At 49.3% G+C, this 14,073-nt stretch overlaps 1 protein-coding gene and 1 long non-coding RNA gene across 5 annotated transcripts in view; one reads left to right on the forward strand and one right to left on the reverse strand.

The window, feature by feature from the left end:
* LOC106725685 overlaps positions 1-5,799 on the reverse strand; it is a 12,515-nt gene extending 6,716 nt beyond the window's left edge. Inside the window, exon 1 of the long non-coding RNA XR_001361613.1 lies at positions 4,808-5,799. This is a non-coding gene — a long non-coding RNA (uncharacterized LOC106725685). The remainder of the gene's footprint in view (positions 1-4,807) is intronic.
* Positions 1-9,292, forward strand: part of CIT (citron rho-interacting serine/threonine kinase) — a 165,700-nt gene extending 156,408 nt beyond the window's left edge. For 3 of the 4 annotated variants that reach the window (XM_005863774.2, XM_014537690.1, XM_005863775.2), the window contains 4 exons: positions 250-328; positions 454-633; positions 5,807-6,110; positions 6,919-9,292. In XM_005863774.2, coding sequence (XP_005863836.1) covers positions 250-328; positions 454-633; positions 5,807-6,110; positions 6,919-6,942 — 587 coding nt within the window. In that variant the 3' untranslated portion in view covers positions 6,943-9,292. The remainder of the gene's footprint in view (positions 1-249; positions 329-453; positions 634-5,806; positions 6,111-6,918) is intronic. The other variant, XM_014537689.1, reaches the window with a different exon arrangement.
* Positions 9,293-14,073: the final 4,781 nt, after the last annotated feature.

A 14,073-nucleotide genomic window follows, 5' to 3' on the forward strand; every position in this document is an offset into this window, starting at 1 on the left:
GTTCTTGCATTTCTGCAGCTGTGTGTGCAGAATTCCACAGCTGGGCCACATTGTATGTACCTGATCCCCTCGCACGTACCCTTGAGTTGGTTCCCATCTTCTGCTCTGACGACATGGCAGTGAACACCCTCGAGCATGCCTCACTGTGCTTAGGTGGGATTGCTGGGCCCAAGGGTGCACTGCAGGCTGGTTTTGATTTTCTTTCTCTTAACCCTTTCTTCTCACTCTTCCTCTGTGGCGGCCCCACAGCCTACAGAGAACCCTATCTGTTTGTGACCCACTTCAACTCACTAGAAGTGATTGAGATCCAGGCACGCTCCGCTCTGGGGTAAGCACTGGCCGCAGGCTCCGGCGGGCTCAGGGTTGGGGTGGGTGTGGGGCCAGGCGCTTGTTGCTTCCTTTCCTGTCTGGCAGTGGCGCTAACCTGCACTGCTACTCTTCTCTTCTCTGCAGGACCCCTGCCCGAGCGTATTTGGAAATCCCAAACCCACGCTACCTGGGCCCTGCAATTTCCTCGGGAGCAATATACCTGGCCTCCTCATACCAGGATAAACTGAGGATCATTTGCTGCAAAGGAAACCTCGTGAAGGAGTCTGGCACTGACCACCACCGGGGTCCCTCCACCTCCCGCAGGTACCGTGCCCCTCCTCTTCTCATTCCAGGGGTCAGCACTTTCTGCAAAGCAGAAGGTAGTCTTGCTGCACTGGCTAGAGGTTCCCTGGTATTGAAGCTCAAGCCACCCATTTCTTTGAGCTCTGCAGCCTTGACATGACACAGTCACGGTACTGGCAGGAGACTGCTGTAATGCCCCTGAGCACAGGCGGGAGGAAAGGGCAGGCCTTTCTCTGGAGGGTGTCTCCGTGGCTCTGTTTGGGTGGAGCGTGCATTATGCATTCATTGCTTTAGCAGATATCCTTCCGGGCTGCTTGGGCGGTCGTGGGAGGGTTCGTGGTGTAAACCAGATGCATCCCCCCGCCCCCGTGATGTCCCAGGGGAGAGACACATGCGCTCAGGCCATTCGGGCACAGCCTAGAAGGCTGAGGCTGCCATCAGGGTCGTTTGAGCTACCGTGGAGCTCAGAGGAGGGCCCCAGCCTGGACTTAGGGGTCAGGGAAGATTTCCCGGAAGAAATGAAGTCCTATCTATACGTCCCTCTGTCTTTGTATGTCATGATTATTTTGTTGAAAACCAAGCCTCTCAGATAATAGAATGTGGTGGCGGGAAATCTGGTCCCCTCCTTGGGCTTGCTGCTGTTTATGTAGTGACTCTCCCAGACGGATTCTTACTACGGCTGCCACTGACGTTCCCTGGGATAGGGCTTTTCCCACGAGGGAGCGCTAAGCCAGGGCAAATAGAAACCAGCCTGAGAAGGGTCCTTTCCCTGGAGGAACCAGACAGGTCAGCTGGTGACAGTTTTCTGGGGAGCGGCAGTCCCGCCAGCTCCCTCTGGTGGCGGCTACTCTGCTGGCTTCCGCGGCTCCTGTGGTTACAAGGCTGCTGCTTTCAACAGGACTGCAGATCTGGGGAGAAAGCCGGGGGAGCAGGTCAAGTTAAAGTGTCACAAAGCTTGTTCTTACTGAAATTCAGCTGTTTTTCTTACATAGACGCTCTTGCAAGCCTTTGGTTAATTTCCAGAGTTCTGGGAAGTTGATTTTGACGGTGTTTGTCGGTGTTCTTGCTGCTTGTCTGAAGGAACAGGTTTCTGGAGGGCCTCGCTCTGCCCCGTCCTTTAATGCAGGCGGCCGCACACGGTGCATGCCCGCCGACCTTCACATTTCAGAGCACGTTCCGTGTCGGTGTAAGGAGTATTTCTTCCTTCTTTTTGATGCCTACACAACATTCCTTCCCATGACGTTCGGCTTATTTAACTGCTCCTTTCCCATTGGGTATTGGATTGTTTCCTGTCTGTTGCTGTAGCAAGTGACTGTGCCTATGTCATTTTGTTACTTTGCATCTTAGGAATCTACCTGGAGGGTAAATTCCGAGCAGCGGCTGTGCACTTGTGATTTTGGTAGATGTTGCTGCGTTTTCCTCCGCGGAGGCAGAGACCTGTTGTCCCTCAGCATGTGTGGAAATGGGCCTGGCCTTGTCCTGCGCGGAGGGCTAGCCGGCTCCAGGTCCACGCGGAGGCATGAGACGTGTGAAGTTCAAGCCCTTGGTCCACAGAAAGGGCTGCGAGGATTTAACCCAGGGGATATTTAATTATCTAGGATTTAATGTTTGGACTGGTTTACAACCCCACATGTCTACAGAGAGTTATGTGGACCCCCTACCATGTGCCAGACACGATGTCCGGGCTGGGTGCATAGATGATGAAGACACTTTCTAATCTGAAGAGACTTGGTTTGTAGAGGAAACACCTCTGATATCACAAAATGCTCAGGTTTTGGGAGAGTCATTAATTTAATACTCTGAGGCTATTTATTTATTTATTTTAATATATTTTATTGATTTTTTACAGAGAGGAAGGGAGAGAGATAGAGAGAGTCAGAAACATCATTGAGAGAGAAACATCGATCAGCTGCCTCCTGCACACTCCCTACTGGGTATGTGCCTGCAACTAAGGTACATGCCCTTGACCGGAATCGAACCTGGGACCCTTGAGTCCGCAGGCCGATGCTCTATCCACTGAGCCAAACCGGTTAGGGCCTCTGAGGCTATTTAATACCCTGTCTCTCTCTTTTGCTGAAATATAAGAGTCAGTCAGAAACGTTGGGTCGGTGTGGTTTTAATCCCAGGACTGGCTGAATAACCAGCGGCTCCTCACTCTTGGCCTGCCCCTGCCTCAAGAGTGGCTGCTCGAGTCCTCCCTGGGAAATTTTAGATTTTATTTAAGCGGTTTTTATTTTATTTATCTAGGCTTTATTTAAGGAGTTCCTACTCATGTCAAGAACTGTAATTAGATCAAAGTACTGTAATTAGATCTTTTCTCCATCGCCTCACTAGTTCAGGGCCAGGCACCGTCCTTCTGGGACTGTGTGGTGTCTCTGAGGGAGTTGCTTTTCCTGTAGTCAAAAGCGGCTCCAGTTTCTGTGAACACGGGCAGAAGTCATGCTGTTGCCAGGCACGTGCAAAACCAGCTGGTAGTCTTTAGTTGCCTCTTGGCTTCTACATGGCCTTTAGCTGGGGACTTCGTTAGGCAGGTTAGAAGGTAAAAGTCTGAAATTGGGGGAGAAGAGTGCTGGTTGTTGTTGCTTTTTTAAAATTGTGTTTTCAATGGAGAAATACATCATCTGTTTACAAAATAGCTGTTGGAAAATACAATGCGTACAGACCCTATAAAACAAAGCAAACTCAGTCATGAGACACTACGCACATCATGTGAAAGCAACAGTCTGGTCTCCAGGTTGTGAAAACTAGTATTTGAAAGTCACTACACAGCTTGGCAAAACTGGACAGCAGTTACATGAAACGTTTAACAAACTGAATTCCCCCCAACGTGTAGGCAACACGACAAGACTAACCCTGGGCCTGGCCCGCTCAGTCCAAATCCGCGGCTGCTCCGCAGGTCAGCCACATCGCCCTGGGCGGTTAGCAGAGCAGGAAATGTAACTCTTTGCAAGAAGCATAAAATTGACGTGGAATATCATTGGTTATTAGTGCATATGGAGATGGAAGCTTGCCCACTCGGCCTAGAATGATGGGTATTTTCTCTTGTCCCATTAATCTAAGCCGACATCCCGAATGGCCTTCCTTGAGCCATCTCTCTTCCCCTGGGCAGTAACCTCCCTCTCACTTTCTGATGGGCCCCTGTGGACACATTTTATAATTTCTCATCCGTTACAAACAGACTTAATGTAATTCTCCTGCTTGGGGTTCATTTTATTTGCCATATCTTAAAGCCACGTAACTAGAGATGAATGTAAACTTGGTTTCAAGCTGTTGAAACCCCAGTTACTCTGTTCTGTTGCTGCATGCTCAGTGCAGGGAGGTCTGGCTTTCGGAGCATTTGGTATCTGGGTCTGCACAGTTAGAGTTGCACCGGGAAGTAAGAGAATGGCATGAAACTGTGCACAACGAACCGACTGCTTATAAAATGATCTCCGCTCACCAACCTCTCTGTTTCACGGTGGAGCAGGAATTGGCAAACTTTTTCTGTGAAAGTCCAGATAGTAAATATTTCCGGCTTTGTGGGCCATATGGTCTCTGTCTCCGCTACTCAACTTGGCTGTCGTGTGGAAGAGCCATAGACAGTGCATCACCAGATGAGCATGGCTGAGTTCCAATAAAACTTTACTTATACCAACAGGCATCTCAACTTGCTCTAGTCTTCCTCCACCAGGGATCAGTATCTTTTTGCTCAGTTGCTTTCAATTCTGGGCGTTGACAAAAGAGGTTCTGGTAAAGTTAGACCAATAATTGAAGAAATAAAATCAACAAATTTGATAAAATGATAAACTGTCCCAAAGAGAAGGATTTAAGTTTCAAGGATTACAATAGGACTTTGGAAAAACCAGTGACATTCTCAGATATTTTCGAAGAGATGTCCTTACGTTTTACTGCAAAAGCTAGCATCTATGTAAAGGATGTCATGTAACATGTTAGCATATAATTTTTAAATTTTTTTTCGAGCATATAATTTTGCTGAGAAAGTTACAGCAAAATAAATCAGTATGAGATTCATACTTGGTTCATTTTTAGAATTAGCATGTAATTTAGATTTTTAAAATATCAAGGATAAAATAAATTTATTTTCCTGATTTCTCCTTTTACTTTTGAAGATAAAGCCCCAATCAATGAAAATATGTCTCCAAGTGGATTCGCTATAAAATGGTCTCATTTTAGGTGGGTTGCCTTCTCCCAGCACTAATCATGCTCCGATAATGAGAACCCAGATCTTTTTCTGCTCATGGGGGTGGGGAGGAATTGATTTGGAGGCCGCATGTCAGTTCTGTTTCTTGCTTTCGCTTCAGAGGTGGTTAGGGACATGTGTGCAGAAATCGTCATGAAATACCCAGGCAGTGCTGGGTACAGGGTTAGTTTGTTGTACAAAAAGGCCTCAGTATTTTCTTTCTTTTGGGGGGGGCTGGGAGGAGGGGGCTCAGTATTTTCACCTGATTGGTTATTAACCATCACCCTTTGGGGTCAGGGACATTTTATGAGCAGCTACACTGTTTTTATCTGCCCTGCTTGGTTTCCTACTTATGTCAGGCCTGATCCCTACACCTCTCACATCAGCATTGGGTTGCCTCCTTAGAAAGCCACCTGGAGGGAGAGGGGACTGAACACCAGCCCAGGAGGGGGACAGCAATGGCAGCCGACAGGGAGGAAACAGGCTCTCTCCAAGTGCTCCCTGCATCGAGGGCCTTTCAGCAGGCTCACCCTCTACATGCCGTGCTCCCGTGCCTCTGAGGCTCTGGAAAAGACTAGGTCGAAGGATAGAGGTTGGGGATTATGACATCAAACTGACCTGAGCTGAGTCCCAGTCGTCGTTCACTAGCTCAGGCCAGCCACCAGCCCGCCTGGTCTCCATTTCCTGTCTGTACAGTGTGGGGCCTGCCTGTTCCCAGCTTGTGCTGTTGTGGTGATCTAACGACAGTAAGAGCTGAGCACAGGGCCTGGCACAGTAGGTGCTCAGTAAACAAAAGCCTGCTCCTAGAGCGGAAGCTTGATTTTCTTTTGTCGTCATCTGTGCTCTCTTCCCTGCCCTCCCCACCCAAATCAAACAGACAAAGAGCCTGGAGAACTCCAGGTGGGACCCTTTTCTCAGGGTCAGTGGTGAGCTGGGGGTTGGGGGATTCTCACAGGAGGAGAATGCCCCTTTGGGGTGTGACTCCTCAGCTCCCCCTCCCTCTCCTGTTGCCAGCAGCCCCAACAAGCGAGGCCCGCCAACGTACAACGAGCACATCACCAAGCGTGTGGCCTCCAGCCCGGCGCCACCCGAAGGCCCCAGCCACCCGCGAGAGCCAAGCACACCCCACCGCTACCGAGAGGGGCGGACCGAGCTGCGCAGGGACAAGTCTCCTGGCCGCCCCCTGGAGCGGGAGAAGTCCCCAGGCCGCATGCTCAGCACGCGGAGGGAGCGGTCCCCTGGGAGGCTGTTTGAAGACAGCAGCAGGGGCCGGCTTCCTGTGGGAGCCGTGAGGACGCCCTTGTCCCAGGTCAACAAGGTGAGGCACCCTCCGGAGGACAGACGAGTGACCTGGGAGCTGAGGCCCCTCCGGGCCTCTGTTGTGAGAAGGAACTCAGGCTTGGTGAGCACATGAGGTTAGGAAGGAAAGGTACTTGATTTCACAAGAGCCTTCCTAAGCAAATGGGTAGTGTGTGTACGTGTGTCCCACCAATGCGATAGCTGCCACACAGGATCTTTCCCTTCCTCAGAGGCAACAGGTGCTGGCAGCTTCTAGAGAGAGTATGCATGTAAGCAGGTGTGTGTGCATTCTCCCTTCTTAGACACAGCTTACTACACAGAGTGTTCTGCACCTTACCTTCCCAAGCACACATGCACGTGTACACATACATCAGCATTGTCAGGAAGGCTGCCCTGACACTGGTCGCAGTGGCTGCCTTCTAGAAGAATTTGAATCTTCCGTCACTGAAGCTGACTTTCTAGATCGCATTTTTCTTCTAATGCCGGTCACCGTCGCACCCCTGCCGGGACGGAGAGGGGAAAAGCCATCTAAATGTTTTTTATTTTCTTTGCTCCATAAGATGGTGTGTGTGTGTGTGTGTGTGTGTGTGTGTGTGTAACAGTAGACATACTCATAGCCTTTGAGACTTTTTAGTGAATTTCAGTCCCTGATGGACTCCCAAGCTTTGAGGGTTGGCTCTGCTAGTTGGTGCCACCCTGCCCAGCACTCAGCATTAACCGCTGAGAGGGGAACCAGGTGCTGCAAACTTCCTGTTAGGATTATGCAAAGAGCACAGCAATTTCTGGCCTCTGGTGGCTAAAACCGCTCCTCCTCCTTTTGCTCGTAGGTCTGGGACCAGTCTTCAGTATAAACCTCAGTCAGAAAAGCCAACTCCTCATCGTAATCTGCAGGAAAACACCAAACACACGATGGAACGCCGCTGAAGGGGACCCCAGCGCCATGGCTCAGCCACTCGTGGCACAGCTGGACCCAGACCCACCTCGGCACGGACACCCTGCTAGGAGGTGTGGGGCTGAGGCTCCTGGGAGCTGCGGGCACCGTCCTGCGGTCATCCCCTTTGCACTTTGTTACTCTTTCCAAGCATTCATAAACTTTTGTACCTAGCTCCAGCCTGTACCAGTTCATCGGAGGAAACCAACCGGGCACTAACTACAACGTGGTTAGAACCCTAATTAATAGCTACTTTAAGATCCTAGGGTTGGTTGTTTTTTGTTTGTGTGTTTTTTCTAAGTTTTTTTCCCTTTTTTTTTTTTTTAAGACAACAGAATTCTTACTAGATTTGAATAGCAATGTATTTCCTGTTGTAGTCATTTTTAGCTAGATCACACATCAGGTCTTTGCTACTGAAACGTATCGTAGAAGAGTCCCCGCCAGTTGGCTAACTTCCTGCACTCACATAGGCCCATTCTCATCCTCGCCCTTCCTGGCAAAAGGCCCCTTTTTACCCAGGGCGACATCTTAGCCAAATGTTTACTGTTCTCATTGCCTTTTATGGCCTTGACGACTACCCCTCCCACCAGCTGAGAATGTATGGAGGTCATCCGCCTCGGCTTGGAGGCAGTGACTTGGGGCCAAGGGACCTCGAGAAGCTTTCCCTCCCCGCCCCTCAGCGTCATCTCCCCGGCCTGCTGTCCCGCTTCATGTAGCTTTGGCCAGGAAAGCATGCAATAGATTTGCTCTGAGCCCAGCACCCATGGGCCTCTGGGCCTGGGAGGGGGCTGGGGGCACCCACCTCGTGTCTGCGATGGCACGCTGTTCCCGCCCTGGGATGGAAGAGACTGTCCGGGAGTTCTGCATGGCTGTTCGCTGCATGTGCTGCCCCCCGACCCGGCTGCTCTGCAATGTCCTGGACCGTCCATAGCTCCCACAGATCGAGACCCTCTGACGACTTGCCAGCTCACTGGCCACAGAAGCTGCGGTCTGTAGCACTGAACCAACAAAAACCAAACGCTCAAGCCTTACGACCAGAGAAGGATTTCAGCAAACCGCCACCTCACACGGTCACGCTTCCTGCCGATCCACGTGGATGACTATTCACACAAACCCAGCACGGTTCTACCCCACAAAACTGTGACTTCCCAATGAGCCTTTCCCTAGGGCTAGACTAAGACCAGGAAAAGGCAGCCGCAGCTCAGCTCCCACCTCTGCCGGGGCCAGAAGTCCTCCTTAGGTGCAGTGCGGCCCACCTGTTTCTACCCTCTGGCGGCCGGTAAATTCCTGGCAACTGGTAAAGAACCAACCTAGAGGCTTTGCAGTTGGCAAGCTAACTAGCGGCCTTATTTCTGCCTTTAATCTCCCACAAGGCATCTCTCGCTTCGTATTCTCTTAGGCACGCCTCCCACCACCAAGGCAATCCTAGGTAGGCCGACAGGTAGCCCTGTTCCCACCGCAGCAGGTGAACATGACCGTGTTTCAACACAGGTGTCCACAGTTCAGACCCTTTCCAGATTGCAGCCTGGCCCGAGTCCCGGCTCCTTCCTGCTCGTCTCTTAACCTAAGTGCTTTCTCCTCTGAAACACCCAAGACCCTCCCTGTTGTCGCACCCTTGGCCAGTGTCATGCTGTCGTGTTCTATGTGTTGCTTTGAGTCTTTGGGGTCATACTGCATCCCTTCCCTCCCCCAGGGCAGACCCGACTGAACGTTTGCTGAAGTTTTGTCTCTTGGTCCACAGCATTTGGAAAGGTCACTGCAAACGAGTCTTTCAGTCTTGGCATTTCATTTAGGATCTCCATGAGAAACGGGCCTCTAGAGTCCCGGCGTGTATATCGTGTGTCCCATGTGTGAAATGCTTCCTGCTCTAGAAGTAGCTCAACAGACTGTACATATTTACAAGAAACTTTATATTCGTAAAAAAAAAAAAAAGGAAATTGAATTGGTTTCTACTTTTTTATTGTAAAAGGTGCATTTTTCAACACTTACTTTTGGTTTCAACGGTGGCAGTTGTGGACAGCCATCTTCACTGGAGGGTGGGCAGCTCCGTGTGACCACCAAGATGCCAGCAGGAAATATTGTAACACGAAATTGCGGTCAAAAGCTTCTTAGCATAAATAAGATGCTAGGTCTCCAAAAGTACAGGCTTTTTCTTCATTACCTTTTTTATTCAGAACGAGGAGGGAACAATTCAAGATCCACCTTGAGAGGAATGAACTTTGCTGTTGAACCATAATGAAATAAAGCAATGATCGGAAATGTTTGCTCTAGTGCAGTGACCTCCTCTTTTATTTCTTGAGCGAGACCATAAAAATCCTCAGTATGGCCAGTGCCGGCCCAGCCTGTCATCATGGCGTGGGCCTCCCTCCTTTCCACGAGGCTTTTTCTCTGGGCTGGTGGGAGCACACAGAGCTCTAGACTGGCGACATTCTCTTCCAAAAGCGTGACGTTGTCAATGTGGTCAGCACTTCCAGGGAACCATGGTTGTTAAGGTGGTTTTATAGGGTTGCAGGGCTGGAAGGCGTGAGCAAGCAGGCCATTTCGAAGGACTCCTCCCGGACGGATTACCCAGCTCCCCTAGGAAGCAGCCCGTCGGGACAACAGGCCACCTTAAAATTTCTCTCGTCCTTAGAAGGCCACAGGGATTTAAAGATGTAAATTTCCTTGGAGGGAGGAGTTCAGATCAAGGTAATTTCAAATGTAAATATTTCTGTTTTTAACTAGATGAAGTTTTATAGTCTACAAGGAATTTTTTTCTATGATTTTTTAAATATTTTGTTAGTAAAAATGCCTGACCCAGACAAAATCATCACTTTTGGCAATTGTTGATTTCCTCCTGGTTCCTGTTGCTGTTAGTCTTTGATTTTTATTTTCCAGTGAAGTCACCTGACCACAGTTGAAGTCTGACCTACAGGGTCGTATCTCACAAGGCCTGTGACAGGAACTGTAGTTGCAATTCTGTTCCTCTTCTCTGTTTTACTGCTGGGGATAAAAATCTGCCCAAGGTCACAGCTGCAGGAATGAAAATACTTCGGAAGATGAACCAGGGAAATGCTGAAACCTTTCTTTCCTTATAATATTAGGAAAAATCCACTAAGGACCAACCAGCCCTTCAGTTATTGTCCTGAGGGTTCTGTCGGCCACAGGATACTTCACAAGCACAAGGAAACCGCCTTTCCCTAAAGGAACGCATCAGAAAGGCTCTTTGCACCCTAAGGAGTGACTTCAAAGGAACAGCCGACCAATTACTCAGCCTCCCGGGTCTGAAGCACAAAATTAGACATCACGTTTCTGCTCTTGCAATTTAATTCTCACAAGATTAAAGAGGCGACTGCATAGCAAATTTAATAACCATGAAACTAGGATTTCGAGACTCAGGCCAAAAAGGGATGATTTGCTTAATAGGACTGAACAGCCAGCTGGTCTTCAGAATTGGGTTTGCTTTAGAAAACATTCACGCAGATTTAAGTCTAAAGGAGCGGTTCTCAACCTGTGGGTCATGACCCCTTTGGGGATCGAATGACCCTTTCACAGGGGTCGCCTAAATACATCCTGCATATCAGATATTTACATTACGATTCATAACAGTTGCAAAATTACAGTTATGAAGTATTTCTACCCAATTTTATTTAGTACTGACTGAACTTACAAATCATATCTGAGAGAAAGAAAAGCAGCCTATGGCATTCAGAAGCTGCCCTGGTACTATCAGCTTGGCCCTGGTGTTGCTATAAGCTGATCTGGCACTCACATCTAGGTCTTGGTGTTTTCCTGTTAAACAAGCAATTTCAGGGCACCAACATCAGACAGGCCATTATGTGTCCACAATAGATCAAGACAAAAAAAATGACTACTCAGGAACCTGCTTGAATAGACAAAACATGAACACTGTCCCAGCCAAATATCAAACAGCCCCCACTCCTGGATAATGAGTGACTGCTGCTTCTTTACCATTTACAGCTGCAGTCTTTCTCTAGTCTGCCCTCTCTTTTCAGTGGTTCTCAACCTGTGGGTCGCGACCCCTTTGGGGGGTCAAACGACCCCCCTTTCACAGTCGCCTAAATACATCCTGCATATCAGATATTTACATTACGATTCATAACAGTTGCAAAATTACAGTTATGAAGTAGCAACAAAAATAATTTTATGGTTGGGGGTCACCACAACATGAGGAACTGTATTAAAGGGTTGCGGCATTAGGAAGATTGAGAACCACTGGCTAAAGCATTAAAACTAGGCCCACAGGGGTGGGACTAGCTAAGCTTTCCAACAGTTAAAGGGGCCTCTTTCAGGGGTTCTAAACTAGGGGTGACTGCTCCCCTCCCCTGAGGACACTTGACAAGGTCTGGAGACCTTTTTGGTTGTCACCTAGAGGGTAGAAGCCAGGAATGCTGCTAAAAGTCCTACAAGGCCCAGGACAGCTCCCCACCCCCAAAGAATAATCGGGCCCAAAGTGTCCACAGTACCAAGGCTGAGAAACCTTCCTTTCATGGTAATTTAAATATTGATTATGTCTAAGGCAGGCTCTAGTCTAGGCACACTGTTCACAGGAGAAAAAGTTTATCCCTTGCCTAGTCAAATGTTGAAACTTTATTTTCCCAAAGCTGGAAGGGTGGGGGCAGGAAATGCAGTGCAGCGTTGATCATTGAGTCCATCAATGATTAATGGAGCTCTGTTTGCCCAGAAGGGGTTGTTAGGGTAGAGGAAAGAACCTTGAAAATGACTTTACTACTCTAGACACCACTCAGGCTGTCTTTCAGGAAACCACAGAGGGGAAATAAGTTGACCCTGGGGACACGCAGCTGGGGCTGTCTCTTATTCTCAGTTGCTGTTGAGTTTTCCAGATGAGATGGGTGCATTCACTCCAGGAGAGTAGGAGGGAGTGGGAAGGGCTGGCAGCCTATCCAGGCAAAGGCCCTTTAGCTGTATTTAGGACAAAAAAACACAGGTGGTTGTGGGAGGTGACCCTGCTGGCAGGGCTGCCGGGGGTTCAACCCAGGGACAGGGCTGGGCCCGAGATGGGACTCTGGCTGCTCCAGCTTTTAGAATCCAGTCTAAGGTCTGCTTCACAAAAGGAATGACTCTTAGGAGGGCCCTTGTGGATCCTTTTATAATTAGTTGGAGTGATTTGGGTTTTGGAGGAAATATATGCATGATCCTAACTTCCTGTTTTCTCCTGAAGACAATTACTATTGCGTTCCAGGGCAGGTGGCTCTAGTTTCCTTTCTCCACCAATTTGCTGATCAAGAGAGCCGCTAGGGAGGGACTACTCAGAAGCTAGGAGACATGAGTGGTCCATAGCCTTCAGTCTTCACGAATTAATTCAAAGCATTTGTAAACATTGGTGGAGGGTCAGGTCTCAGAACTGAGCAAAGACTCAGAAAGTTTGCTTTTTTTCTATGATGGTGGAGTCTCTGACCTCAGCCGTGGACGGTATCACTTTGACCCGGGTTTCAGGCTTGGCCTTTGGAGTCATGGAGGTCTCCTAATTGAGCTTGATGTGCTGGCACTTTTTCTTAACTTCCTGTTTGTGCCCACATTCCATGCCTATTGTAAAGGCTTTGTGGCTCCCAATGGGAAATGAAATGAGCTTCAGGGACCATCTAGTGCTAGTCCAAGCCCTCTCATTTGTTCAGGGGGATAAGTCAGACTGAAAGAGTTCATGTCGCTTGCCCAAGGTCACCTAGCTAGTCAGCAACTGAACTGGACATTCCTAATCTCAGTTGTGCCCACACCCTGGGAGGGGATGCTGGGGGACCGGCTGACTCCAGGGTGATGTCAGGCTTTGTTTGACCTGGTCTTGGGGTGCTGTTACACCTGCACATGGAGCCAGAGGGGAGGGGAGGGGAGGAAATGGCCTTGCCTGGGTCCTCTGGTCTCTGGTTTCAGTATGTTGATCTGTGGTTCTATTTACCCTGCAATATCACTTTACATTTGTAATTTAAAGACCTTACCATTGCCTCCACATACTCATTTGCATATAAACTCCCAGAGGGAAAAGTACCTCTACATTCATAAGCAACTTAAGCTTTAGCTACCTGAGCAACAGTCCCGGGTCATGGGGCACCGCAGGGCACAAGTGGCTTTGCCCGTGATTTGGGCAGAGCAGGGTCTCCTCTTCCACATCCGTGAACAATCCCTATTACCTCTTGGGTATAAAGTTTTTCACTTCGGTCTGAGCAATCTTCTGGACCACAGGGGACTTCCTTTTGTGTTGCTTTTTAAAGGAAATGAAGTCGTTTAAATACACAAGCAGCTGTGGGGAGTGCGGACACCGCGAGCTGCTCTGTGGTTGGGGCCTGTGCTCTCTTGCAGGCATCTCTGCCGGGTCCTGATGGGCCCTGGGCTGCGCTGGACAATGACTGGGCTTACTGGCTCCAAATCCTTTTGCATTGCATTTCCAGCGTGGCTGCTTCTGAAATTTGTGGGTAGAGCTAATTTGCAGGCTGCATTTTCCAACTCGGGCTTTTATTAATTTTAGAGAAAGGGAGAAACATTAATCGGCTGCTCACCCCCTACTAGAGGTCGAACCTACAACCGGGCATGTGCCCTGACCAGGAATTGAACCGGCACCCTCTCGGAACTTGGGACAACCAACCGAACCACTCTGGCCAGAGCTGGGCTTTCAGGGTGAGATGGCTAGTTACCCAGCCACTCTCCACCGCAGGTGGGCCAGATGTCCCAGCGGCTCCCTGATGCCTGGGAAGAAAGGCTCATGAAAGGGATACCTGTAACCGTCCCTCTTTTTGGGAGGACAGAGCCCGTTAGCTGGCAAGAACAGGTCTGACTCCAGGTTGTCCTGGTGGCTCCCTCGCAGTGCTTGATGATGAGCAACAGGAAGCAGTACCTCTGACCTGGGATACCACCTCCCTGCCTAACCCAGGAACATTCACAGCTGCCTCTCCTCAGCTTCCCCTTGTGACTCAGCTGTTCAAAGGGACTTTAAATCTCCAGAGTCCTTAATAGCCTTTCAAACTGTGTGTGGAATGGGTGTGGGCAGGGAATGGAGCCTCACCTGTGGGCCACAGGACATGAAAAGGATTAGAAAGCA

This window comes from Myotis brandtii, unplaced genomic scaffold, assembly GCF_000412655.1.
Source record: "Myotis brandtii unplaced genomic scaffold, ASM41265v1 scaffold181, whole genome shotgun sequence".
NCBI lineage: Eukaryota > Metazoa > Chordata > Mammalia > Chiroptera > Vespertilionidae > Myotis > Myotis brandtii.